The sequence below is a fragment of the Mirounga leonina genome, unplaced genomic scaffold, assembly GCF_011800145.1.
Source record: "Mirounga leonina isolate KUSES-001 unplaced genomic scaffold, KU_Mleo_1.0 Mir_125, whole genome shotgun sequence".
Classification (NCBI taxonomy): Eukaryota; Metazoa; Chordata; class Mammalia; order Carnivora; family Phocidae; genus Mirounga; species Mirounga leonina.
Window position 1 is genome coordinate 67782156 of NW_023270305.1, and position 26123 is coordinate 67808278.

The 26123-nt window shown below is 38.0% G+C and overlaps 2 protein-coding genes across 4 annotated transcripts in view; one reads left to right on the forward strand and one right to left on the reverse strand.

The window, feature by feature from the left end:
* The window catches only part of PLEKHH2 (pleckstrin homology, MyTH4 and FERM domain containing H2), a 106377-nt gene that overhangs the window by 57371 nt on the left and 22883 nt on the right, over positions 1 to 26123 (reverse strand). For all 3 annotated transcript variants that reach the window (XM_035001670.1, XM_035001672.1, XM_035001671.1), the window contains exons 3-9: positions 20547 to 20609; positions 12399 to 12548; positions 10870 to 10953; positions 10162 to 10243; positions 6762 to 6947; positions 4082 to 5043; positions 1015 to 1090 (exon numbers count right to left, since the gene is read on the reverse strand). In XM_035001670.1, the coding sequence (XP_034857561.1) occupies positions 1015 to 1090; positions 4082 to 5043; positions 6762 to 6947; positions 10162 to 10243; positions 10870 to 10953; positions 12399 to 12548; positions 20547 to 20609 (1603 nt within the window). The remainder of the gene's footprint in view (positions 1 to 1014; positions 1091 to 4081; positions 5044 to 6761; positions 6948 to 10161; positions 10244 to 10869; positions 10954 to 12398; positions 12549 to 20546; positions 20610 to 26123) is intronic.
* C1GALT1C1L (C1GALT1 specific chaperone 1 like) lies at positions 22378 to 23032 on the forward strand. Its single transcript, XM_035000519.1, is given in 4 exon segments — positions 22378 to 22522; positions 22525 to 22618; positions 22620 to 22955; positions 22957 to 23032. Coding segments are annotated over 4 exon segments (651 nt in total).

The window sequence follows — 26123 nt, forward strand, 5'->3', positions numbered from 1 at the left end:
GGCTGGGCAGAAATAGCACAAGCACCTGCTGATTCAGTGAGCACTACCCTATGAAGATATTCTCCAATTCTTCATAGCTCTATTAGTGATATGGTGTTAAAACACTGACATGCTTAAGAGTTTATCAGGTGAACTCATGCTGAAAACTTAGAATCTAATTTCCCAAACGGTAAGAACAGAAGATCGCTGAAATAGAACATCAATGGTTGCCTCTAAGATTTGAATTAGTGTTGGATACGGAGGAGGCTAAGAGAAGGAACCACAGGAAAATTTCTCTTTTTATTCCAGACAGTTTGCTGTTGTTTGGTTTTACTTTTTATAATAGGAATGCATTTGCTTCTTCAAAATTTTTTTGAAGAAAGAAAGAAGGAATGTGTTTTAAAATGGAAAAAAGGATATAGAGACTGATATTTTTGCAGCTTTAAACAGCTGAAACTCCACAGCTTCTTTGCTTTCTCCTATTTTAGGTAAAAACAAAAAGAGTTGAACATAGATGGATGTGCCCCTATATTGGGTAACAATGAATTTCAACTTTAAAATGTAAACTGGCAACCTTAGAAATCATTTTCTGAAAGTTTTACATAATTCTATTCCAATGATTTCAGACATTTAGAAAGTTGTTGGCTAGTGAACTGGGAATACAAAATCACTTATTTTTTTAAACATGTTTTATTGTAATAAGAAACACATGACATTAAATTTACCACCTAAACCATTTGTAAGTGTGCAGGTCAGTTAGTGTTAATTATAGGCACACTGTTGTGAATTGGGTCTCCAGAACTCTTTTATCTTGCAAATCTGAAACTCTAAACCCATTAAGCAACGACTCCCCCACTCCCCCCTCCGCCCAGCCCCTAGTCACCACCATTCCATTTTCTGTTTCTGTGAATGTGACCACTTTAGATACCTCATAGAAGTGGAATCATACAGTATTTATTTGTTCGTGACTGGCTTATTTCCTTTAGCATTATGTCCCCAACATCCATCTACATTGTAGCATGCAAAATCACTTACTTTTATTAACATTCTCCATATTGAAGGCCTCAGACATTCGCATGCCTGATTTGGCTACAGCATAAATTCTGCTCTCCTGATGTAAAAGAGAGATTTAAACTGGATATTTAAAGCAAAGACATGATTACTTCCAATACACATGCTTTTCATTTGTTCTTCATTTAATATACAGCAGAGCGGGGCATTATTATAAAACTCTCAACAGCGCCAACTCAAATATGCGAACAGCACAGCAGACCTTTTCCATCCATTAGTCATTCCATTATTTATCTTTGTTCCCAAGTTTTTGCTTGGTATTTTAAGTTCTTTTGAAGAGATAGGAAAAAAGTAAGAAAACTTATTCATGATCACTGCACATAAACACCACAGTCTTCTACCATTCTAGAACATGGGTAAAGAAAAAAACCCCAGAAAACTTCGAATGGCTGTAGCATGAGGTTAGAAACCATTCATAATCACTGACTACACATAAATAATACCTTTAATATCCTACTATTCTAGACTATGGTGAGAGAAAGGAGAAAAATCTGGAAGTCAGAAATCATAGAGTAGCATTAAGCGCTATCCTCTCCTTATTTCAACGTACATTTCAATGAAATAGAAGGAACACCTGAGGCCAAATAAAAAATGAATTTGAGAATGGCAATGGAATTTATAATATTATTCCAAAAGCAGGTTGTTATTTGGCTTTCTCTTCTTTGAGAGAAATCTCTGAGATGGGTACTGGAAAGGTTATTAGCCCTGCCCTCTGTAAGGAAGGGGATTCCGGGCTGTTCTTAACGCATAATCACCATGTCCTGAATTCTGCACTGCATCTAACCTGGACATGGTCGCCTGGACCAGGGCATAGCAGGCAACTAAGGCAGTCCTCTTCAGGACTGTGCCAGCCAGTGGCCTGCTAGGTAACGGGCAGGAGATCCCAACTGTCTGAGACGCTTTGGTTTGGAGAATGGCTGAGTGAATGAATCAGATGCGGTTTCTCTGAGAACAGGATTGTGAGATAAGCACACAGAGAGGAAGAGCAGAGTCAGCGGAACATTAAGATGTGTAAACACAGGGCAGTGAGCAGGAGATGAGAGGCAGCTGGAAGCACGACAGAGTGGAGGAGAGGAGTTGGCAGTAGTGAGACAAGAAGAGTCACTGCAGATGGGAGAGGTCAAGCTAAGCCACTGGTCCGGGGCATCGGGTGTCACCTGTTGCTAAGGAATTGATGACTATTAGAGGTGCTGCTGAATCCTCACGTTTTCCCACTACAGTAACTATGGTATTTTGAAAGATATTCCAGTTCAGTGAGGATGGTCTGTGCCTTCAAATAAACTCTTAAGAATCCTTAAAATAAACTCTCATAAATTGAGGTAACTGGAATACATCTCTTTTCCTTGAAACCTGAAAATACCTAACAAACAGCGAAATAAAACCTCAAACTTGGCCAGGCTGCTAGAAGGCTTTTGAAAAGCACTACTACTTTTTCAGGATTGAATAGCTTCAGAAGACAAACTGAAGAGAGAAAGGCAAAAGAGTAGGAAAATGGTTTGCCAAATAAAGCGAACATGAAAAGCCTAACCTAAATCTCTGAAAATCTCAACATAATAAAAGAAGCAAAAATTTCAAATCCTCACTGCCTAAAGGATAACATAATTGAAATTCCAGAGATTCACATGCTAATAATGTCTACTTTTTTGTGCTATCCATAATTTAATAATGAACTGCAGACGGTTTCATGTAGGCACTGCAAAGAAATGTTCTTTTGAAAGTAAGTAAGAGCAGATACATCTCAAGGTCCGAATTTACAGTAGGAAAACATGGCTGCCTTAATTTGCTTAAAATCACACTGGTCACTAAATAAAAAAAATAATAACCACAAAATATGACCCCCAAGCCCCAAAAATACTGCAATCCTGATGCTTCTCTGGAGGCCAAAGGTTAAACTATGTCAATATGTGAAGGAAAAGTTAAATCTACAAGACAGATAATTTCAGTTTGTTTCAAATATAAGAATAACTTTTTAAATATAGTGATATAGATATTCCTAGAAAGAATCACACAATGATGGGTTAACTATTGTATTAATGGTCAGTGTTTTCTTTTTTTTTTTTTAATAAAGATTTTATTCATTTATTTGAGAGAGAATGAGATAGAGAGAGCATGAGAGGGGGGAGGGTCAGCGGGAGAAGCAGACTCCCTGCCGAGCAGGGAGCCCGATGCGGGACTCGATCCCGGGACTCCAGGATCATGACCTGAGCTGAAGGCAGTCGCTTAACCGACTGAGCCACCCAGGCGCCCAATGGTCAGTGTTTTCAATGGAAGAAATTTCAATGTACTCTAGATACACAGGAAGATGCTTTTGGTTAAAGTAATGGATTTATAAGCTCATGAAGAGTAAAATTAAATTTCTCTTAAAGTCAATCAAGTAAATGATTAAGTTAAAAAACTGATAACCAATAAGAGTTAAGTGTCCTGGTTCCAAATTTGCCCAAAGTATTACACAGGTAAGAGAAACCCTTTTTCCCCACCCCTGATATTTCCTTCCATATGGAGGCAACTCCAGTAATATTCCAGATCCTTCTCCAACCATTCATTTCTCCCTCCCAAGAAGAAGGAACGGCTTAACGTGACTGGCAGGCTTAGAAGGAGAAACTGGGCAGGCACCTGTCTCTCTCCCTTCTCTTGAGAAGTAATGGCTCAGGAGACACCATTTGTTCTTTCTCTGGCCGTAAGCTACTTTGGAGGGGCAAGCCTCTCCTGAGGAAGCCTCTGGAGGTCCAGCGCTACCTGGGACTGGGTTTATAAATCTAGAGAATTCCAAGTTCAGTGTCGGAAAGCTCATCTGCCCACCAATTCTCTAAAATCAGTTTTCTCAGTAATAAAGGTAATATTTTGATCTCCCACCTGTCTTCACCTTATTTCTCAACTGACTCACAGCTAGTTGGAAAAGAGAAGGGAAAACGGCATTCTGAAAGCTGAGATGTTTCAGAACAATCTGGATCCTAAAAGACACAGGAAAAGAAGTAAAGTAAAACTGGAAAATGGGGGTTAGTTAAAAACCAGCATGCACGTGTTCATTTACCCAAGAGGGAAAGCGGTGCAGGGGCGGGGTGGGCGGTTTGCCACATGCCGGCTTCTTGGCCGAGTCACAGGGTTCCTGGTCTTCGGAGCATGGGGATTCCAGGGAGTCATAGGAAAACAATCCGTCATCACAACTGGTGTCCATATTCTCTAAAATTTCTGTACTGTTGTCATCAACTAGATCAAGGTCCGTTTCCTGAGGTCTGAGCGGGCGTATCATGCTTATGGCATTTCTGTTTGTACCAAACATCCTATCGGAACTTAACTGTGGCTGGCTTAAGTGCCTTTTGGCTAGTGCCACACTTATGCTGAACACATTAGGAATCCTTAACTTTGGGGGCGGGAGGTTTGATGAAGGCACTAATTGTGTACCTTTTCCAGGGAGCGAATTAGGATGCTTGGGAGTCAAAGCTGGAGTCAAAATAGGGCTGGGGGTGTTGGCCTCACTCGACGACGATGAATAATCCAGTCTCTGAGACTGAAATTTTTTATTCAGTTCATCTGACGAACTATCGTGCTCGTTTTTACTTGATTCCGAATTTCCCTTTATGAGAGGACAATTCTGAGCTTTCCACTGTGCCTCCTGTTGCCAAGAATACAGCTTCTTGTGTTCTGGTCTCTTTCTGCCAAAAGTCTCTTCTTCGAATATAGAACTGCTGTCATCAGATGCTGTCAGGTACGCCTCGCTGCCCATTCTGCTACACTGGACCCCTTCCTCTGACGTGTGACTGGAAAGAGTGGACGTGTACCTGCAATTGGATCTTCCTTTGCTCCCGTCCTCCTCATCAGAGCTCCAGTCACTCCCTGGAGCCCCAGAATTCTGGGATGTACCACCATCTGTTGCAAAGCTCGTTCTTGTTTTCCGATTCTGTTCCAGGACACAAGGGGTTTGATGCAACGTTCTCTGACCCAGGTTGTTTTCTTGAATTTGGTTCTCGCCCGACTTTTCTGGAATTTCCATTTCTAGAAAAGTATACATCATATTGGCACGTTGCCTTTGATAATGTAATCTTTCTGTACATTTAGCTTTATGAAACTACATTGTAAAAACTGGAATTTTCATATGACTAAAGTTAATTTACATTATCCCTTTTTAGTTGTATGTCTTGTTTAAACCCAACTTTGAAAACTGTAAGCTTTAAGATAAAATAGGAGCCCTAGCACTTCAATAGAAGAGTATCAAAATTAAACTGCTTTTTACAAAGAAACATGTTGGGGGGAAAAGGCAACTCTATCAAAGAAAGCAACCATCAAAGGACACCACTAATTCTATTTTAAAGCAAAGCAAAGGACAGCCCTCTTTCAACTAAATTTCAAAATTATCATAAGAAAATTTAAACATAATAAATATAAAGTTATAGTCTAAAAAAAAAAAAAAACAACCTTTGTTCCCAAGCTTCAATACATGAAATATGCAAAGCCACGAAGAAACATAAACACAGAAAAGCTTTCCTGCCTCTACTTGGCTTATTCATATCTCCAAGTGTGTTTTATAACAAGAATAATGCTCTTTAACAATGTCTTTCGATGAGGCTTACTTTTGTTTTGAATATAATTAATAGAATGAACCACTGGCTTCATAAACAGCGAACTAAACATTTGTACAATTTATAAAGAGTACAAGAGGAACTTTTAAAACATATATTTAACCTTCATAACAAGGAACTAGAGGCTGAACAAATAAGCTCGATGATTTGGTATCAGGCAATTTGTTAAATTTGCAAGTGAGCAAGAGCTTCGGGATGGGCAACCTTGGCTGTACCAAGCTATACTCAACTGACTATTAGAAAGTGGAAGGGAAATCCAAATGACTTCTCAAAAAAGAAAAAAAAATTGCAAGCAACAGCATAAAAGCAAGTAGCAAAGGAGAATTCTGATTGGAAAAACATTATGCAGTTTTCAGGATTTCATAACCAAGTACAGAGACAGCTTTTAGGGCTATAGTTTTTCTCCTTTGGAGGAAGGAAGCGGGAGCTGAAAACAGAGACAATGTCAATTCAAGCCTTTCTAAAATATCTGGGCAAAGTCACACTACATGTGGCAAAGCCAGCAGCTGAACAACAGAGCAAAATTTAAAGGGGCTTTATGAATAAAAGAATGGTGGAAATCTGCACACAGGTCCAGGACTTAAACATCTATGCAAATATTTTCCTCTTTGAAGCAAAACGGGAAAGGGAAAATCAAAGCAAATATTTTCCTCTTTGAAGCAAAACGGGAAAGGGAAAATCAAAGCACTTACTAAATTGTCCCCTGGTGTTCTTTTTCTTTATAAGTTCGCTACGCCATATTTAACTTCATATTTGCTATCAGGTAATTTTTAAATATTTTAAGTAAATAATAGAAAGTTCATAGTTCTAATGTGAAACTCAGCTAAAACAAGTACCTTGTAGGTACAACCGTGAACTTTTTAATTTTAAATATCACTGCTACCTACCGCAGGAAAAAGTATCAAGAGGGGAAAATCAGTCCTTTCTATGCATCCTTGTCAAAGACTCCCCCAAACACACAAGATAACTAGCTATACAAATTAAAGGCTGGATTGCTCTTTAAAAATATTTTCATAAAACATCAACTTGTCAAGAAAAAAAACAAGGAAAATTAAGCTATATTTGGATGAATCTTAGTAAATTATTTTTCCTTTTTAAAAACCGTCAAAGTAAATTCCTGTAGTCCATAAATACCTTCTATGTCTTTTTCCTCAATGAACTCGGGTTCTTTAGATGATATCTTGCTCATTTCCTCAGATTTTACTACTTGAGGAGGACTCCTTGCTCGGGATAAAAAGCACCCAAAGGTCAAACTACTTAGGCGCTGGCCTTCCAAAAGCTTTGGTGTGGAAACAGTGGATGACTTCTTCCCCTGAACTTCTGCAAGATCATTAATCAAAATCAAGATCTGAATTTTTTATGACAGTTTATTAAACACAGAACCAAAGCATGTAAAAATCTGGACAAATCACTCTTTATGCCAGAAAAAAGCCTGAATTATTTATGTCTAGTAATATGGACCCCTCAATGTCTAGCATTACATACTAATGTTTAAATCTGTTTATATATTTTGAATGTTCTAAATATTTTTTAACTGTAGAGAGAATATCTAATCCCTTTAAAAGTAGTTCTTAAACAAAAACAAAACCACAAACAAATAAAACACAGATTATAGACAAGGAGAGGGTTATAGCTTCTTGAAAAATCGTGGTACTGGTAAATAGCAGTCAAGAACTGGTAAAATTTGAATGGGCAGTAATGCTACTAATGGTGAGGGAAGAGGGACTGAGGTCCTGGTTGCCAAGACAACCAAAGGAAATTCAGATTATCACTGGGGCAAATATCACATGATCACTGTAATAACTTTTGCTATCTTAGTTTTCAATTTGCTTCTCCCAAAAGAGCAGATGAAGGGGCTTGATCTACAACGTCCACAATATGGAGGGCCTTCATCACTTCTTTAGAAGAAAAAAAAGGGGAGGGGACAGTTTCTAGATAGAGAATTTAGATAGCTCAAGGAGTGATTAATCATGGGTTTAATCCATCCTCTAGGAGTTGTAACAACCCTGCTTGCAAGATTAAAAGCATGGAGAGGGGTGCCTGGGTGGTGCAGTCGGGTAAGTGTCCAACTCTTATTTTGGCTCAGGTCATGATCTGAGTCCTGGGATCGAGTCCCACATCAGGCAGACTTAAGATTCTCTCCCCTCTCCCTTTGCCCCCCCACCACACTCTATTTCTTTCTCTAAAATAAATAAATAAAATCTTTAAAAGCATAGAGATCCTAGTGATAGTAAGAACAGTTTCCCCCCCAAATTAAATTCTTAATTAACTCTGGAAGAACACCAAAGGGGTAAATTAAATAGCAGCTGATAACTGAGTAAAGCCTAAGAAAAATATCTTTATATAGTGTATTCCTTTAGGTGTATCTTTTATTATTTTCATGTTGATTATCTCTCACAGAACTAATCCACAGTATTTTAATAACCATAGATATGCATATACATTTTTAAAGTACTATATTATATCTACATACTTGTATCTATTCTTCTCTGGTCCAAGTCTAGGCTCCAAGGATTCGTACCACTTAGTCTACAAGACCTAACAGACTGCCAATGAAGACTAGAATTGCAAGTTAAGAAGAGCAAATAAAATAACAGCCTTTTGAGAGCTGGGCTTAGTACATTCAATCTATGTCAGTGATTCCATATGTAAATATGGAATTCTAGATCAACTATGTGGATACCAATTTTCCATCATATAGTTGGAGGAAGCATGTGATATAAGAACTACATATGTTGGTCTTCATCCATGGTTCCGGGCACACAGCTCCTAAAACCCTTGGAATTTCCTAAGTGGTAAGAGCGATAAAAGTATCTTTTGTTTTCATAACAAGCCCTTTCAACCACATCTGATTTTATGTTGATGAGGTGATTTTTGGAAAGCCCCTAGACAGCCTCAGGATGGGGGCTGGTTGCCAGGGGAACCAACCATGTGATCAGAGGACTGGAACTTTCAGCCTCATCCTCCACCCTCCTACCTCTGACCTCAGGGGAGGGGAGAGTTCAAAACTGACTTAATCACCAATGGCTAATGATTTAGTCAGTCAAGCCTACATAATGAAGTCTTCATAAAAACCCAAAAGGATGGGCTTCCAGGTCGGTGAATGTGGGGAGGTGCTGGGAGGGTGGTGTGCTTGGAGAGAGCATGGAAGCTCTGCGCCCCTTCTCCATACCTTGCCCTCTGCATCTCTTCCATCTTGGCTGTGCCTGAGTTATATCCTTTGTAATAAACCAGAAGTATAGTAAGTAAACTGCCCGAGTTCTGTGAGCTGCTCTAGCAAATTATCAAACCTAGGGCGGGTCATGGGAACCTCTGATTTATAGCCAGTGGGCCAGAAGCAGGGTTGAGAACGGATACTTACAATTGTGTTTGAAGTGGTGTATGAAGTGGTGGTGCGGGGGGTAGTTTTGTGGGATCAAGCCTGTAACCTGTGAGATCTGACGCTAACTTCAAGTAGATAATGTCAGAATTGAGTTAAATTTGAAGGACAACCAGTCGGAATCCCCTGGGAATTGGAGAATTGCTTTGTGTGGAAAAAACTTGCATACATCTGGTGTCAGAAGTATTGAGGGAAAAGGAAAACAGGAGCTTTTTTCTTTACAACATGATGGCAGTAAGTATGAACATGCAGTAGACAAAATGCTTTCATATGTCTTACAATCAACAAACTCCCATGAAACCAGGAAGGCACAACTACCATTACCATTTTACTGATGTAAAAGAAAAAAATCTGGCAACATAACAGTTATTAAGTCATACACCATTAAGGTTGACTCCAAAGTCCATGCACTTGCTTCGGTGCCAGCATTTTTCTAGTGCATTCTGGGAACCCCCAGGGCTTTGTGGAAATGTCACAGTGGGTTTAAGAAGAGGCACAGGTAAAGCTGAGTCTGCAGGACTCTAGGCCCCTCACCCAACACTGCTTCCACCTGTTTTATCTCTTGAGAGTCTACAGAAAAAAATACTGGTTTAAAAGGAGTCCTGTTGCTAAATAAGTTTGAAAACCACTTTAGCAGGCCAGGATCTAATAACCCTGCGGATTCACCTTGTCCTCGGCTCAATGTGCACTTGAGAGGTGCTCACCAGAACAATATATTAAGTAAATCTCTATCTCTAACTCTACCACCCATCTTGAAGCTTTGATGCTGAAAAGAAAGAAAGAAGCCTAAGCACTGGAAAATGCAGAGTTTATTATTCATATTATAAAATTCTGCTGAAAATATTCAGGCTGTAAGAATTTCACTCACTATTGATCACCACAGTACAAGTGAAAATAGAAAATAACTGATTTTTGAAAGCAAATATACCTGAAATTAAACATTGAAATTAGTATTACCCCCTTTGAGTTATTTGCAATTGTCTAGCTGTGCTGTCTAATATGGACATGTGGCTATTTAAATTAAAATCCATTTAAATTAAATAAAACGTAAAATTCAGTTCCTTGGTTGTGCTAGGCATATTTTAAGTGTTCAACAGTAAAATTCCATATAGCCCAGTAAGCCCAATTAAGCTATCTTAGTCAAAATACTCATACCTTGTAGTTTTGACTGTATTGTTCTTATCTCTTCTGTTTGGTTTTGGTTGATCAAACGAAGATTCTGATTTTCTAATTCCAACTGAAAGGACATAATGGTATCCTTTTATACAGGAATAACATTTCTAAAATGTACTAGTAAATTATATTATTTTAAAATGTTAATACCTAATTACATGTAGGCAAAATACAAAAGAAATGATGAGCAAATATCAGATGAATTTATCAGTGTAACTATCAACCTAGATAATTACGGCTTTGATATTTATTTTTGCCAGACTGAGAGTTTCAAATATTTTCACCCCAAGGCATTTTCATGCCTTTTCCACTGTAAAATTATTTTAAACCAAATTATTTCAGCATTTAATCTGCCATATAAACCAATGTGTACTTCTCAAGATACGGAACACATTAATTTTATGATATACACATATGTTCTATAATTATTTAAAATTAACTAATTAGAACTAAAATCAACTACCCAGAATGAGGCTACTTATACTGTTTACTAGGAGTCTATCAATATTTTTAATTTTAGAAATACATTGGACATAAAAATGAAAGCTACCTATCTCATGTTTACCAAAAGACAGCAGCACCACCAACTGATCAGAATTTTGTTTCATTCAAAATGATCAGATACTCTGATGACTTATCTATTCAAAGGAAGTAAAAGGTAAAGAAAAGGCAAAATATAGCGATAAATACCTCATTTAATTTAAGTGTTACCCATTCTTTGATCTTAGCTGCTTTCTCTTCTATTATTTTAGCTTCTTGTATCCTGATTTGTTTCTGAAATAACATTAGCAGTGTGTTTAGTTCAAACATAGGCTCACTGGTCTGGAAATGTTACATCATAAATATAAAGGACAAATCCACTTAAAACCTGTTTCCAAGTTAATATATCTACCCTCAAATCATCAAATAGAGTAAAAAATGAAAGCCATTGTCCAGCAGATATAATAATAAACCACAAAGGCATATGCAATATTACTAGTTTTAACTGTTAATTCTCTTTCTCTGAAAGATCATATACTGAAATCCAACTGAATTTATCAACAAAATAAATGATTTCTGGAAATGATGCAGGGTTTATAACAGTAGAAGAGGGGTCAACCAGGTCAGGGAGAGGAGAATCAGAATCTCTTCTGGAGCATGGTTTGTTTTCCGATTAAACACAAGTTTCTATTTTTCATATATCTTATTTTATTTTTACATGCAAGTTTTTAAAGATCCAGAAAAATGAAATAAAAAACTCTAGCTTGGGGCGCCTGGGTGGCTCAGTTGGTTAAGCGACTGCCTTCGGCTCAGGTCATGATCCTGGAGTCCGGGGATTGAGTCCCACATCGGGCTCCCTGCTCGGCAGGGAGTCTGCTTCTCCTTCTGACCCTAACCCCTCTCATGTGCTCTCTCTCGTTCTCTCTCTCTCAAATAAATAAATAAATAAAATCTTTTAAAAACAAAACAAAACAAAAAAAACTCTAGCTCACATTTACCAACCTTAAAATCTGGCTATGCTCACAAAACTATGAGAATGTGACTGTCATATAAATCACAGTGGGTGGGGGCTGTGGGGGGTGGTAAAAAGTTGGAAATCACTGACCTACAGAAATACTGATCCGCAGAGAAATGGAAAAAAATGCTGAAGATAAAAAACAACTTAGCATATTTAATAATTTCATAGTGGTCATATTTAAATGATGCTAAATGATGATTTAAGCAAATGACCTTAATGCAATTTTTTTCCTAATAAAATTTTAAAACAAACTAAAAACTATACTCGATCTCGGTGAAGTGGTTTAAAAACAGTGTACACATTTTTAAACAGAAGGATTCACATCAAACATACCTTTAAAACACAATGTTCCATAAATATTTCCAACACCCTAAAAATCTAAAGCAAAGATCTATTTCAAACATTTTACAGACAGAAATGCTTGCTGATAACCAAGTGTTTTCAAGTTGAATACTAAATTCAAACCCTAAAAAGTCTGAGCATTAAGGAGCACAGTCTCTTCCAAAAAATGTTAGATATGGCCTTGGAATAACCCAGACTTAAAGAGAATGCCATTTTATTTGTACTTTTCACCAATAAATGTGATTAGACTCCATGAGTTGACCAAATAAGTGAGATTTCTGACCCACATTTAGAAGTGTAGGCTCCCTCTCTTTAACCTTTGTGATTATGCATAAATAAATGCATGTCTTTAGACTGTGATGATAAAATTCTTCCAAACCTGTTCTTCAAGCTGCAGTTCCAAGTTTTGAATGATGTCATCTTTTTCTTGTATTAGGGTCTCTAGATCTTGACACTTTTTATACAGCCTTGTCTCTGATTCACTGGTTTGAATATTAGCTGCTTTTAATTTCTCTTCCATAACTTGTACCTAAATTCAGAGGTTAGAAAATTAATATTAGGTATGTAATTAATTTATCATAGTATTAAATTTAGCATTTTACTTTAACATTAAATAGATTCCTAAAAGGTATCATCATAAAAACAAAATATGAACAGCATGTTTTAACAATGTAACAATTATAAAGTCTGAAGACTAATGTATTAACAATTATAAAGTCTGGAGACTATTTTGCCAAGTGGTGTTTACCTTTGAGGTACATAATGTATGGTGATTAACATAACATAATAATAAAAAAAAATTCTGAGATAAAAAAAGAGCATCACATGCTAAAAAAAAAAGAGATTCTCAGAATTTTGCTATCATATAAAGTAATGCACATGTTTACTAGAACAATATGTGAAGTATTTCATGTGAGTATAGAATCAGAAAGTTTGCAGCCCTCATTTTTTCATATTTTAAATGAAGTAGGAATATAAAGTAAAGGTGAGTAGTGAGAAAAGATCAGATTGGATGACCTGGTATAACAGCACATTTTGGAAAAAAAAATTGAACTTAGGTGAAAAACAAACACATACACAATGGAAAGGAAAAGGAAAACAAAAGTTTTAAGGCCCAAAATGACGGAATCACAAAAAATAAAAAACTATGAGAATCAAGATATAGGTAGGAGAGTATGTTCAGTGAGGGTTTATTGATTCATTCATTTAGCAAACATTCAGTGAATAGTTGCCAAATGCCAGGCCCTGGGAATCAGTGAATAAAACGGACCCAAAATCTCATAGAAATTACCTTTTAGTGGGTAAGAGAGATCACAAATATAAGAAAGATGTAAAAATCATACAGTACGCTACACAAGGAGATAAAGGCAATGGGAAAAAGTAGAGCAAGATAAAAGATACTGGTATGTGACCTGGGGTTGAGTGATGCTTTAATTTTAATATGTAAGATACACGGGCTCTGCTTGGATCTTTTGCAAAACACATCTAGGCATATGAAGGAATGTGTGAGATGTTAATGATAAGAAAGAAAGAAAATAAAGTACTGGGCATTGTATATTAAGACTTCCATTCCATATACTCCATATACTCCAAATGGGTAAGAATGTAATTTTTGTAACGTTTTAGATTGTAGGGGGCAAAGAAGAAAAATATGCAAATGCATTTGAGAAATTAACAATGATAATTAAGATGAAAAATGTTAAACTGTTAAAAACACCTCTGAAATATCATGATGAATCCACTTAAAGTTCAAAATACTTGACTAATGAGGGTTTCTGGAAGGAGGGTGTTAAGGTTAGTTTGGTTTTGTTTTTTTAAACATGAATATAAGGTGTCATCTGTGGGTTCACCGGAGAAATGTAAATTCAACTCAGATGCCAAAGTGTCCTACCGAAATACCACATAAATGTCTGAAAACTATAAAAATAAAAGTAGATTTTAAAAGTAGGAGAAAAATCCTGCATTCCATTATCCAAATGATAATTTTAAGTTATCTTACGATTTATATTTTTTAACATAATATAGTGGGTTTTCTGCAGGAATGGCAGACCAAGAAGTCAAGGACAAAGGTCTCCATCAGAAATACTACCATGAAAAATAGCCAGAGGAGGACAGAGGGCTGGACAATAAATACCAAGGATCATTCTTAAGATGGCTCAGCCAGTTCCACACAGGACATTCTATAGCTGTGGAAGCAGAGAAAGAAGGGCAGAGACCAAGTTCAAAATGGTAGTTCTTCAGGGACAGAGTAACAGATGACAGACCTGTAGGGGAGCAGACTGTGCCACTCCAAAATATGCCACTTCGGCATACTGATTATTCTGAATTTAAGTTACCTAAGAAACAGCTGGTGTAAGAACACTCTGACCCTCTTTTGTTCCCCTGAAAACTGGAAATAAATCCCCCTCCTGTACCAGGAAGGAAGAAGGCATCCTTATCACCAGAGATAGGAAATTTAGGGCTGAGAAGGCTATATAAACAAACCTTGTTACTTCTTCACTAATTTACTACCCCAAGCCCAAACCCCTTTGTCTTGTCAATTCTTCACAAATGTATTGTTTTTTTGTCTAAACGGTATAAAAGTTGCTTGCTGCTGTCTGAAAGGTCAAAAGTTGCTGTTGTCTAAAAGGCATAAAAGTTGCTGCTGAGCCAGCCAGGTGCCCCTGATTTGGGAGTACTCTTATCCCCTTAAAAATATATTCCATTTAGGGGCACCTGGGTGGCTCAGTCGTTAAGCGTCTGCCTTTGGCTCAGGTCATGATCTCAGGGTCCTGGGATCGAGCCCCACATCGAGCCCCGCGTCAGGCTCCCTGCTCAGCGGGAAGTCTGCTTCTCCCTCTCCCACTCCCCCTGCTGTGTTCCCTCTCTCACTGCGTTTCTCTCTGTCAAATAAATAAATAAAATCTTTAAATATATATATATATATTCCATTTAAAAGGTATTCTCATTTTATGAATGGGTGCTACAGTCAGAGCTCCTTAGATGCATCTTTGCCATATACAACTATTTAATTTGACCATTACTTTTAGCTAAACAAAACTTCCCCAAGCAAGAAAAATACTGGCAAAAATGGCAAAATCTCTTAGGAAGAGAGATCACAAAGTAGTGACGGGCAATCTATTTGCCAATTGGTCCTGTTAGGGCCAAGTTCCACAGGATCCACCAGCCTTCCTTCATAATTTGTATGAATAATAGGTCTACAGAAAAGATAAGAAGCCTACAGAAACACCAAGCAGCCTTTAAAAATATCTCACTACAAGTACACAGAAAACAGCCCAGTTCTTTCTCCTGTCATTTAACCTGAACCATATAAGAATTTCAGCTACTCAGAGACTGACCAATAACAAACACCTACGAATTCAAATTGCTCGTTAAAGAAACCCTTGCGATTACCTATATATGGACATCCTCTGGTGAAGAATGCTTTGCACTTTTAGGTTACCTTTCTCCTTTTCTTCTAGGAGAGCCTCTGGTTGCATCCATGAACCTCAATCATTTCCCCAAAACCTTTATTGCTTCTGAGGTCCCTAAGCTATTCTGTAGTAAAGGATTAACTCAGCAGACTTGGGGTGCTCAAACCCTGCACATTCCAAAAAAAGAACTGGCATTTGCCTAGCTCCTGGAAAAAAATAACCTCTGAGCCCTTGTCATATCCTGCCTGGTAAGACTCTATATACTTGAGATATTAGGCCACACCAGATAGTTAATGCCAATAATATGATTTATGGTGAATGCCTCTCTCTCTCTCTTTTTTTTTTTTTCCATTCACCTAGGGTCCTGAGCCACACTGTATCAGTTTGACCTGTGCAAGGCTGGAGACTGAGTAGCTAAGGTCAGTCACAATGCATTCCATGCCTACAAAACTGACACCAACACCCCAACCCCCTGCCAATAAAAATTCTGGACACCAAGGCTCAGGGGAACTTCCCTAGTCAGCAATACTTTGTATGTTGTCACATATTGTTGATGGGAGAATTAAGTGCATCCCTGTGTAACTCCAGTGCAAGAGGACAACTAGAAGCTCATACCTGGTTTCTCCTGGACTCTGCTCCATGTGCATTTTTCCTTTGCTGATTTTAATCTGTAACCTTTCACTGTAATAAACCATAACCGTGAGTATAACAGCTTTTCTGAGTTCTGAGTCCTTCTGGGGAATCATCAAACCTTGAGGGTAGTAGTCTTGGGGACTCTGACACAACTCCCAATGCTGTTTTCCATTTTCCTGCCCACACTATTCCTATTTTTAACCTCATCTCTCACTACTCCACTACAGGAGTGGGGGATGTTTTCAAGGGGGGGCTGTTTGAAAATTTCTATTTCCCTATATATGTTGCAATGGCATGACAAAAATACCTGATCATTCCAAAATAGAATGAAGAAAGGAATTATAAGGATATTCAAAATACCCTTTTGAATCCCAGACCATTTACCAGTTATTGGGCTCCTTGCTCAGCGGGGAGCTTGCTTCTCCCTCTCCCTTTGCCCCTCCCCCTGCTTGTGTTCTCTCTCTTGTTGTCTCTCTGTCAAATAAATGAATAAAATCTTTGAAAAAAAATACTAAAATAAAATTTACTGCAAATTAATTAATTATTCTATCACATCTTAAACACAATTATTTTGGAAATAGTGCTCCAGAATTTATGCAGTAAGGCCAGAAGCATTCTCACTGAAGGTGAAAAGGAATTGCACTGGATAAAGTATGTTTCCATGTAATGAAGTAAATCCTTAGAAGGTTCTGGATAATAGCATGACTGAGTAGTTGTCACTTACTAAGAACCACAAGTGACTTGGAATCTAAGTACCAACTTCACAGAGATGGCAGATTAGTCCACATATTAGAATGGTCAGAGAGAACTTTAAAATCCTACCAAGTCTGCATCAAACACAGGCAAGAGATTGAGACTAGAAGGACAGGATGAAAACACAAATTTCTATAGGGGAAATTATTGTACCCCTTTCTCGTTAGCATAAATTAAAGATTTTATTTATTTGTCAGAGAGAGAGAGAGAGAGAGAGAGTGAACAAGCAGTGGGAGTGGTAGGGAGAGGGAGAAGCAGGCTCCCTGCTGAGCAAGGAGCCTTATGAGGGACTCGATTCCAGGACCCTAGGATCATGACCTGAGCCAAGGCAGATGCTTAACCGACTGAGCCACCCAGTGTCCCTGGTTAGCATAAATTAATGTAATAGATTGGAATATACACCTAATCATATACTTAAGAATGAATCCTGTGTATCAGTATCTCCCACATGTGCAATTTGCTGCTTTTCTCACAGGAATACTCATAAGTAATACGGGATTGATGTGCATGTACTGCTTTCCAAACTTAGAAGAACTACAATAAAAATGTACTACAGTATAATGATTGCCAAGATTTCTCTGGAAAAATGTATGATTTCTTTTCTACAGCCAACTTATTTAATGGTTGTACAGGTAAGATAATGCCGCTCATTAAAAACAAGGGGAAAAATGAAGAAAGTTAAAGTGCAGAGTTGAGTTAGTTTCAGCTGACTACTGCTTTTAGTGGTGAAATGTTCCTTTTTGGTTAATATAAATACAGTCTGGTATTAGGATATGACTCAATGACAAAGGACATGCTGAATTTAAACAACATAAACAGCAGATAGGGCACAGTCCCATGGAAACTGTTAAAGATAGCAAAGGATGTGGTTACTCTATGTTAATAACAGTTACTTAGTCATATGAAGGCCAAAAGAAGGTAATATAATTGGTACATGAGAATTCATTTGCTCTCTTTATATTTCCTGTAAACTTAGAATCATTATGTACGTAATACGGTGAATAATATGTAATGTATATAATGTATAATATATAATGTATAATATGTATAATGCACAATAATATGATATATAATATAATACAATGTATCATTATGTAAGGAAAAGAAATCCCTTCTGAAGCATAACCAAATAGGCACTGAATAAATTTAAAGTGTTGTGACAAAAACAAATATCTACCGATTTGCCAAATTACATAGAAATTTGGGGAGATTTGTAATTCTCACTCACTCTTTATGGGGGGGGGGTTGATTTAAGGTCATTTAGCCAATCATGGTATCTTTTTGTTTTAAAATGTAGCACACAGAATTAAATAACTTTACACCTGATATCCTCAAAGAACAACCTCAAATAAGAAATTCTTCCCGTTAGCTTATCAAGATCAGTGGTAGGACCCTAATGGCTACAAATGGTCATGGCTTGCTTCCCTTGAACTGGGAATGTGGATTTTTTTTTTTTTTTCTCTTAAGATCTAGTGAATCACAGAAGAAAACCCTGAAAATCACAAATAGGAAACACATACTAATTTAATTTTCAGAGCTAAACATACGCTGCACATATAAAGAATTTTAATTTAAGAAAAGGCAAAACAGGGCGCCTGGGTGGCTCAGTCGTTAAGCGTCTGCCTTTGGCTCAGGTCATGATCCCAGGGTCCTGGGATCGAGTCCCACATCGGGCTCCCTGCTCGGCGGGAAGCCTGCTTCTCCCTCTCCCACTCCCCCTGCTTGTGTTCCTGCTCTCGCTATCTCTCTGTCAAATAAATAAATAAAATCTTTAAAAAAAAAAAAAAAAAGAAAAGGCAAAACAAAACCATCCTTAGTTTCTTTCTTTTTTTCCTATACTATGAGGCATTAAAGGAAAGAAAGAAAGGGAAAGGAAAGATGGGGAAGAACAGAGAGAGAGATAACCATGGGTACAGAGGTAAAGAGAGATGTCACCAGGGAAGGCCAAAGTCAGAAAGGGAAAGATAAAGAGAGAGATAAGAGAGAAAGGTAGACAAACTGCTGAATGTGTGCTGCTAGGTATGGGACTAAACAGGGACATACATACAGAGCCCACAATAGATAAAAATGAAGACATTTAGAATATAATGGCAAAGAGGGACATAAACATGGGAGTCTTTCTTTACCATTACTACTCGAACTTCTACCATTACTACTCGAGGTTTTAAAGAATTACTGGTGTGATGATGGTACTATAGTTATGATTTTTAAATCTTTATTTTCAGATTAGTTGCTGAAATACTCATGGGTGAAATGATACGATGTCTAGAATCTGTTTCAAAATAACCTGGTGTGGGGGTGGAGAAGAATAAAGTGGATGGAGGTATTGATTAGCCTTGAATTGACTAATTGTTAAAGCTGATGATGGGGGTTCATTATACTATTTTCTCTACTCTTGCACTAGTTGAAATATGGCATAATAAAATTTTAGGAATTTCTTTTAAGTATAATTAAGAAAATCAAGGATTTGGGGCGCCTGGGTGGCTCAGTTGTTAATCGTCTGCCTTCGGCTCAGGTCATGATCCCAGAGTCCAGGATCGAGCCCCGCATCGGGCTCCCTGCTCGGCGGGAAGCCTGCTTCTCCCTCTCCCATTCCCCCTGCTTGTGTTCCCTCTCTTGCTGTCTCTCTCTCTCAAATAAATGAAATCTTAAAAAAAAAAAAAAAGAAAGAAAGAAAATCAAGGATTAGGTTAGATTGGGTTTGTTTGGAAATTTATCAGGCCACTAAATCAATCTAATGTATAAGATTAAGTCTGTTAGGTGAAAACAAGATTTGGTAGTACTTAAGTTGAAGAGAAGAAACATGACAAATTTAGAGCAAGTATAGGAAATTTAATATACATTTCTTAGAAAAAAATGATAATTTTGAAAATCCTGGCTTGCCTGAACGTGACAAAGATCTTTTCATAAAATGTGAAGCTATGGATTGAGGATCTTTAGACAAACTTTGAGGCTGGTAGGCTCATCCAAAAACACTCATTTTAATGTTGGCAAGGCCCAGATTGAGTTAAGTGACTTATCAAAGCTTTGACTTTTCTCCCACATGCCTATTAATACTAAGTATAAGTTTTTGTATATAGTTTTCCTGATATAACTCTAAGCATTTTTCTATATTAGCATGTCTTTTGTAATAATTATTTTTAATGGTTGTTTAATATTTCATGGAATAAATATAGTTCACTTATTCATTCTCTTACAATACGGCATTCATATTATTTCCAACTCTTTATTTCTATGAAAGACACTGCTTTGAACATATTTATATTTAAAAATCATTATGGTTAGAATTGCCATAAAAATCATATTTGATTTTTTCAGAAGATAAAACCTTCTAATGGAAGCATTTTCATCTTTTGGAAATCTGTTAAGGGCAAAATAAAGTTAGATTCTCCATTTTCTCTATGGATCCAGCTCACAGAATAGTCAGAGTGATAGGATGTAGAGAAAGGTTGAAGAGTATTTTGAGGATTGTTTTGGGCAAAACAAGGTTTATATTGGTAGAGAGAAAAAAAGATTTTTAAGATTTTATTTATTTGAGAGAGAGAGAGAGTGAACATGAGTGGGGGTAGGGGCAGAGGGAGAAGCAGACTCCTCGCCAAGTGCAGAGACCCTCCTGGGGCTTGATCTCAGAACCCCAAGATCATGACCTGAGCAGGTCAGAACTTTAACCAACTGAGCCATCCAGGCACCTGAGAAAAAAAATTTTTTTAACTAGAATTATACTCTACCTGTTGAAAAGCTTTTTCTGCTTGACGTTCAGCATCAATAACTTGTCTCTCAAGCTGCTGCATCTATAAAGTGAGGAAAAACAGAGAAAATATAAAAGTTCATATTTCACGTATGAAAACGACCGAAAATTCTTGCAATGCCATCAAATTCTTTAAGGATATTTTAAGTAGTTTAATGGGTATGAATTACATAAAATTTATCACATTAAAGGCTTTCAGTGCATATTTAAAAATTGATCAAATAACATACCAAAGGTTTCATACTTCTAGTACAATGTAATATATACTGCATGAGTACTCATCCATAGAATTTTCTTCATTGAACTATAAATTACTGGTCAACACATATTAAGAACAGTAAGACCTCAAATGTCATATTTAATTTGTTGATCAAAATGTCACAATGATATCAGAAAGTGAGTATTCTCATAAGCTCCATAGCTGGTATGTTTAAACTCTGGGTAGTTTTTCTGGGAGAGGGAGCAGCAGGCTCCCCGCTGAGCAGGGACCCCGATGTGGGGCTCGATGCAGGGACTCCAGGATCATGACCTGAGCCGAAGGCAGTTGCTTAACCAACTGAGCCACCCAGGCGCCCCTGACTTTGGTTATTAACATGAGACAATAGTCCAGCCTCATTACCCTTCAGGTGATCAGTGCTGGGACCAATTTTATTTAACATTTTTTTTCTTTTTTATAAATGATTTATTTTTTAAAAGATTTTATTTATTTATTTGACAGAGAGAGAGAGAGATAGCAAGAGCAGGAACACAAGCAGGGGGAATGGGAGAGGGAGAAGAAGGCTTCCCGCTGAGCAGGGAGCCCGATGTGGGGCTCGATCCCAGGACCCTGGGATCAAGACCTGAGCCGAAGGCAGACACTTAACGACTGAGCCACCCAGGCGCCCGTTAAAGCTCTGGGTAGTTTTAATTCTTATCATACATTGTAGTAAAGTACAGAAGAGATTCTGATTTAACACACACACACGTCCACAAATGCGTACAGCACAAAGAATCAAAAAAATATCTCGGTTTTTGTTTTGTTTTGTTTTTTAAGTTCTGTAGAGAAAAACGTTTGGAGATTTTTTTTTTTTTTTTTTTACTTTTGAATAATATTTTAATGGGACTTCAATTTTTTGTTGCCCAAAAAGTTTGGAGATTTAAAGTAAAATACTAAAATGACGATTATAAGTACAAAAAAGAAAAGCCTTAGAAAGGACCCGATGTAAATTACGTAAGAGATGTGTACCAGGTCCTGAATACACAATTGTGATGTAAACCTCAATTCTAAATTCTTTTTTCTGAGTGTTGAAATATGGTCAGCCCCCGAGCCGTCAGTCGCCTGATCTTTGCTCATTTTCAGTTTCATTGCTGGTTATTGTTCCACCGCCTCCACCTCACCTTATACGCAAGAGCATCGCGGTCCCACCCCAACCACTGACACACCGGCTCCAGCCCCGCCCCCTTTCCGAAACCACAGAGAAGCGGCCTCCGGCAGCTAGAGCGGCCCAGCTGGGAGGGCGGCCATAGCTCCGCCCTGAGGGGGCTGCAGGGACCGACTCCACGCAGCGTTTGATCCGCGCTGACCTAACGCTTGATGGAGGGTTTCCCACCATGGCTGGTATTTTTTTTTTTTTTACCAGTACAGTGCTTGGGAGCGTTTACTCTGTTTTGATAACTATGTGGCCAATTAACATTCACCAGAGGTTAACAGCTAGGATCACCATCACCTTTGCCCGCCAAACAGAAAAGATTTCTTAAATATTTCAGTAGTGCAACGCACGGATCTTCATAACAGTAGCTGTGTTGATTCTATCAGCCTTGGAGAATCCAAGATGAGCATTACTAGGCTGTTGCGGAAAGAGACTTGGACCAAACACAGTGACAAAGCAGAGCCCCGCAGTACTAAAAATCTGTGGTTACAGATGAGGACAACTCAGAAACATGTCTTTGAAAAGCATGGCGACAACTACAACTGGTTCTTGCACGTCCCACTACATTTGCTGTCATTGGCAATTCAGTGTACCTGTTGTTTACTAGGGCTTTATCACAACCTTTCTATCTGGGCCACACTATAACATGGCAACCTCCCATACCTGACCTTGGAAAGAGAAATGGTCAAGTATAGAGTCTGAAATACAGCCTTCCCTGCCAAGTCTGAGAAGTGTGCAGATCGAAGTGTGATTTGGAAGTTACCTGAAGACCTGCAGCCAGCAACTGGCCTCAAATAAGCTGGAGTTCTTGCAGAGAATGCAGAGGATTCTGAAGGAAGAGTTGTATTTAATTCAAAACCATTTGCACATCTTATTCAAGAGACAATGTGTAATAATCCTCAGCAAGTAGGAGAAGGCTGCTGTTCAGGTATGGCTATTACTTTTAATGGACCAACTCCCAGAAAGATGATAGTAATGATGTGCACTGGCTCAGGGCATTCATTATTTCAACAGTACACTGATTTTCTTACCTCCAAATGGTTCAGAAAATGACTGAAGGCTGAGGGATAATAGAATTGTGCTGTGCAAAAGCACTTGAAATGTGGATCCACTTGAAGTGTGAATTGAGATATGTAAGTGTAAAATACACACTTAACTCATTAATACATCTATTATTTGAAAACCTAATATGAAAAGTATAAACTCAGTAATTTTTATATTGACTCGCATTGAAATATTTTCAATATGTTGCATTAAATATAAAATTATTTTTCATTTTATTTTGTTTAATAGAAAATTTTAAATTACATATGTGTCTCATATCATATTTCTATTGGATAACAAAAGTAAAACACTCCATTGCCACCATATATGGTAGTTTAACCATTTGTCCACACAGCAACATTTTTAAGACCATTTATTGAAGGGATCTAGCTTCTAAAAGAGGTTTCAAATATTTGGGTGTATAAACAGATATTTCCTAAGTGTATTCTCTGGACCCCATATCATCTTTAATTTTTGTGAAAATATTTCAAATGTTTAATAACCCAGTACTGTTGTCTAAAAGCATTTTATTGAGTTACTGTATGGACTGCGGCACTACGTAAAAGCCGTTGGACAAGCACTATCTCCTGTGTAGGATAGTCTTTAAACCAAAAAAACCAACTGGCAGGCACATCCCAACACTACATTCTTCCACTACGGGCAATATGCTGATAACTGTCACCTCTACAATGTAACTACTTTATGTTACTAGGGAAAATTTTGCACTTGTGGAGCCTTAACCTCAATTTTGAATATTGTTGAGGTTGCCAGGAAAATCCACAAACAAGTTGTTCATCTGTAAAATTCTGCTGGTGAAAAAAAAGACTACTGTCACACCTATTACAATGGCCAAAATCCAGAACATTGACAACACCAGATGCTGGCGAGGACATGGAAAAACAGGAACTTTCATTCATTGCTCATGGGAATGCAAAATGTTACAGCAAGTTTGGAAGACAGTTTGGCAATTTCTTAAAAAACTAAACATACTCTTACCATACAATCTAGCAGTCATGCTCCTTGGTATTTATCCAAAGGAGTTGAAAACTTATGTCAACACAAAACTGCATACAGATAGATGTTCACATCAGCTTTATTCATAATTGCCAAAACTTGGAAGCAATCAAGATGTCCTTCAGTAGGTGAGTGGATAAACCATGGTACATCCAGACAATGACATATTATTTGGCACTAAAAGGGAATGAGCTATGAAGCCATGAAAAGACATGGAGGAAACTTAAATGCATATATTAAGTGAAAGAAGCCAAGTGGAAAAGACTGCATATTGTATGATTCCAGCTGAGGTGGGGGATAAATAAACAGGGCACAGAAGCTTTTCAGGGCAGTGAAAGTACTCTGTATGATATCATAATGATGGATACATGTCACTATACATTTGTCCAAATCCATGGAATGTAAACCAAGAGTGAAACTATAGACTTTGGGTTTTTATAATGTGTCAATGTAGATTCATCAGTTGTAACAAACGTACCACTCTAGTGGGGGATGTTGGTAATGAGGGAGGTTATGCATGTGTAGGGGCAGGGAATATATGAGAGATTTCTGTACCACCCAACTTTTTTTTTTTTTAAGATTTTATTTATTTATTTGACAGAGAGAGACACAGTGAGAGAGGGAACACAAGCAGGGGGAGTGGGAGAGGGAGAAGCACGGAGCAGGGAGCCCAATGCAGGGCTCGATCCCAGGACCCCGGGATCATGACCTGAGCCGAAGGTAGATGCTTAACGACTGAGCCACCCAGGCACCCCCCCACCCAGGCACCCCCCCACCCAACTTTTTTGTGAACCCTAAACTGCTCTTAAAAAATCAAAGTCTTAAAAAAGACTGAATGGCGGCGCCTCTCTCTCTCTCTCTCGCTGTGTCTCTCTCTGTCAAATAAATAAAATCTTAAAAAAAAAAAAAGACTGAACAGTTTCTTAAGAAGATTGCTATGGTCTGCATGTCTGTGCGCCACCCCCCACATTCACATTGGAATCTTAACGCCCAATGTGATGGTGATTAAGTCCTGAGGGTGGGACTCTCATGAATGGGATTAGTGCTTTTATAATAGAGATCCCACAGAGCTCCCTAGCCCCTTCTGCCAAGTGAAAATACAAGAAGTTTAAGACCCAGAACCTGACCTTGCTGGCACCCTGATCTCAGACTTCCAGCCTCCAGAATTGTGAGAAATAATTTCTATTGTTCATAAGCTACACGGTCTGTCATATTTTGTTATAGCAGCACAAACGGACCAAGGCAGAAATTGGACACTGAGACTGGAGTGCCACTGTCACAAATACCTAAAAATGTGGAAGTGGCTTTGGAATTGAGTAACTGGTAGAAGCTGGAAGAATTTTGGGTGCATGGTAGAAAAAGCCTACATTGCCATGAACAGACCATTTAAAGCAATTCTGGTGAGAACTCAGAAGGCAAACAGCAAAGAAAACTATAGAGAAAGCCTCAGTCTTCTTAGAGAGTACCTAAGTGGTTGTGAACAGAGTGTTAGTAGAAATATGATGGATGGTAAAGGCCATTCTGATGAGGTCTCAGATGGAAATGAGGAACATGTTATTGGAAATGAGAGGAAAGGTGATCCTTGTTATAAAGCAGCAAACAGCTTTGCTGAATTGGATTCTCCTCTTGGGGTTTTGCAGAAGGTAGAACTTGTGAGTGATGAAACTGGATATTTGGCTGAGGAAATGTCTAAGCCAAGTGTTGAAGGAGTGGCCTAATTCTTCTTGAATGCTTATAGTAAAATGTGAGAAGAGAAATGATTTAAAGATAGATTGTTAATCAAAAAGGAAGTAGAATCTAAAAATCTGGATACTTTCCAGCATATCCATATTGGGAGAAATGGGAAAAGCTTGTTCAGGAGAGGACAGGGTGTGGCCAAACCACCTTTTGATTAAGGGGTCAGTATGGGTTTGAACCACAGAGTTAGGTAGCAACCGAAGAAGGAAAAGTCCGTGTGAACTGAAGAGGAAGGAATTAGGCTGGCTGTTGGACTTGGGATTTTACAGGTTGGGATCTTAGAGCTATATGGCTGTGACATTGGGCTATTCTTCAAGACAAGGAGGAAGGACCCCAGCTCATTAGAGCTGCCT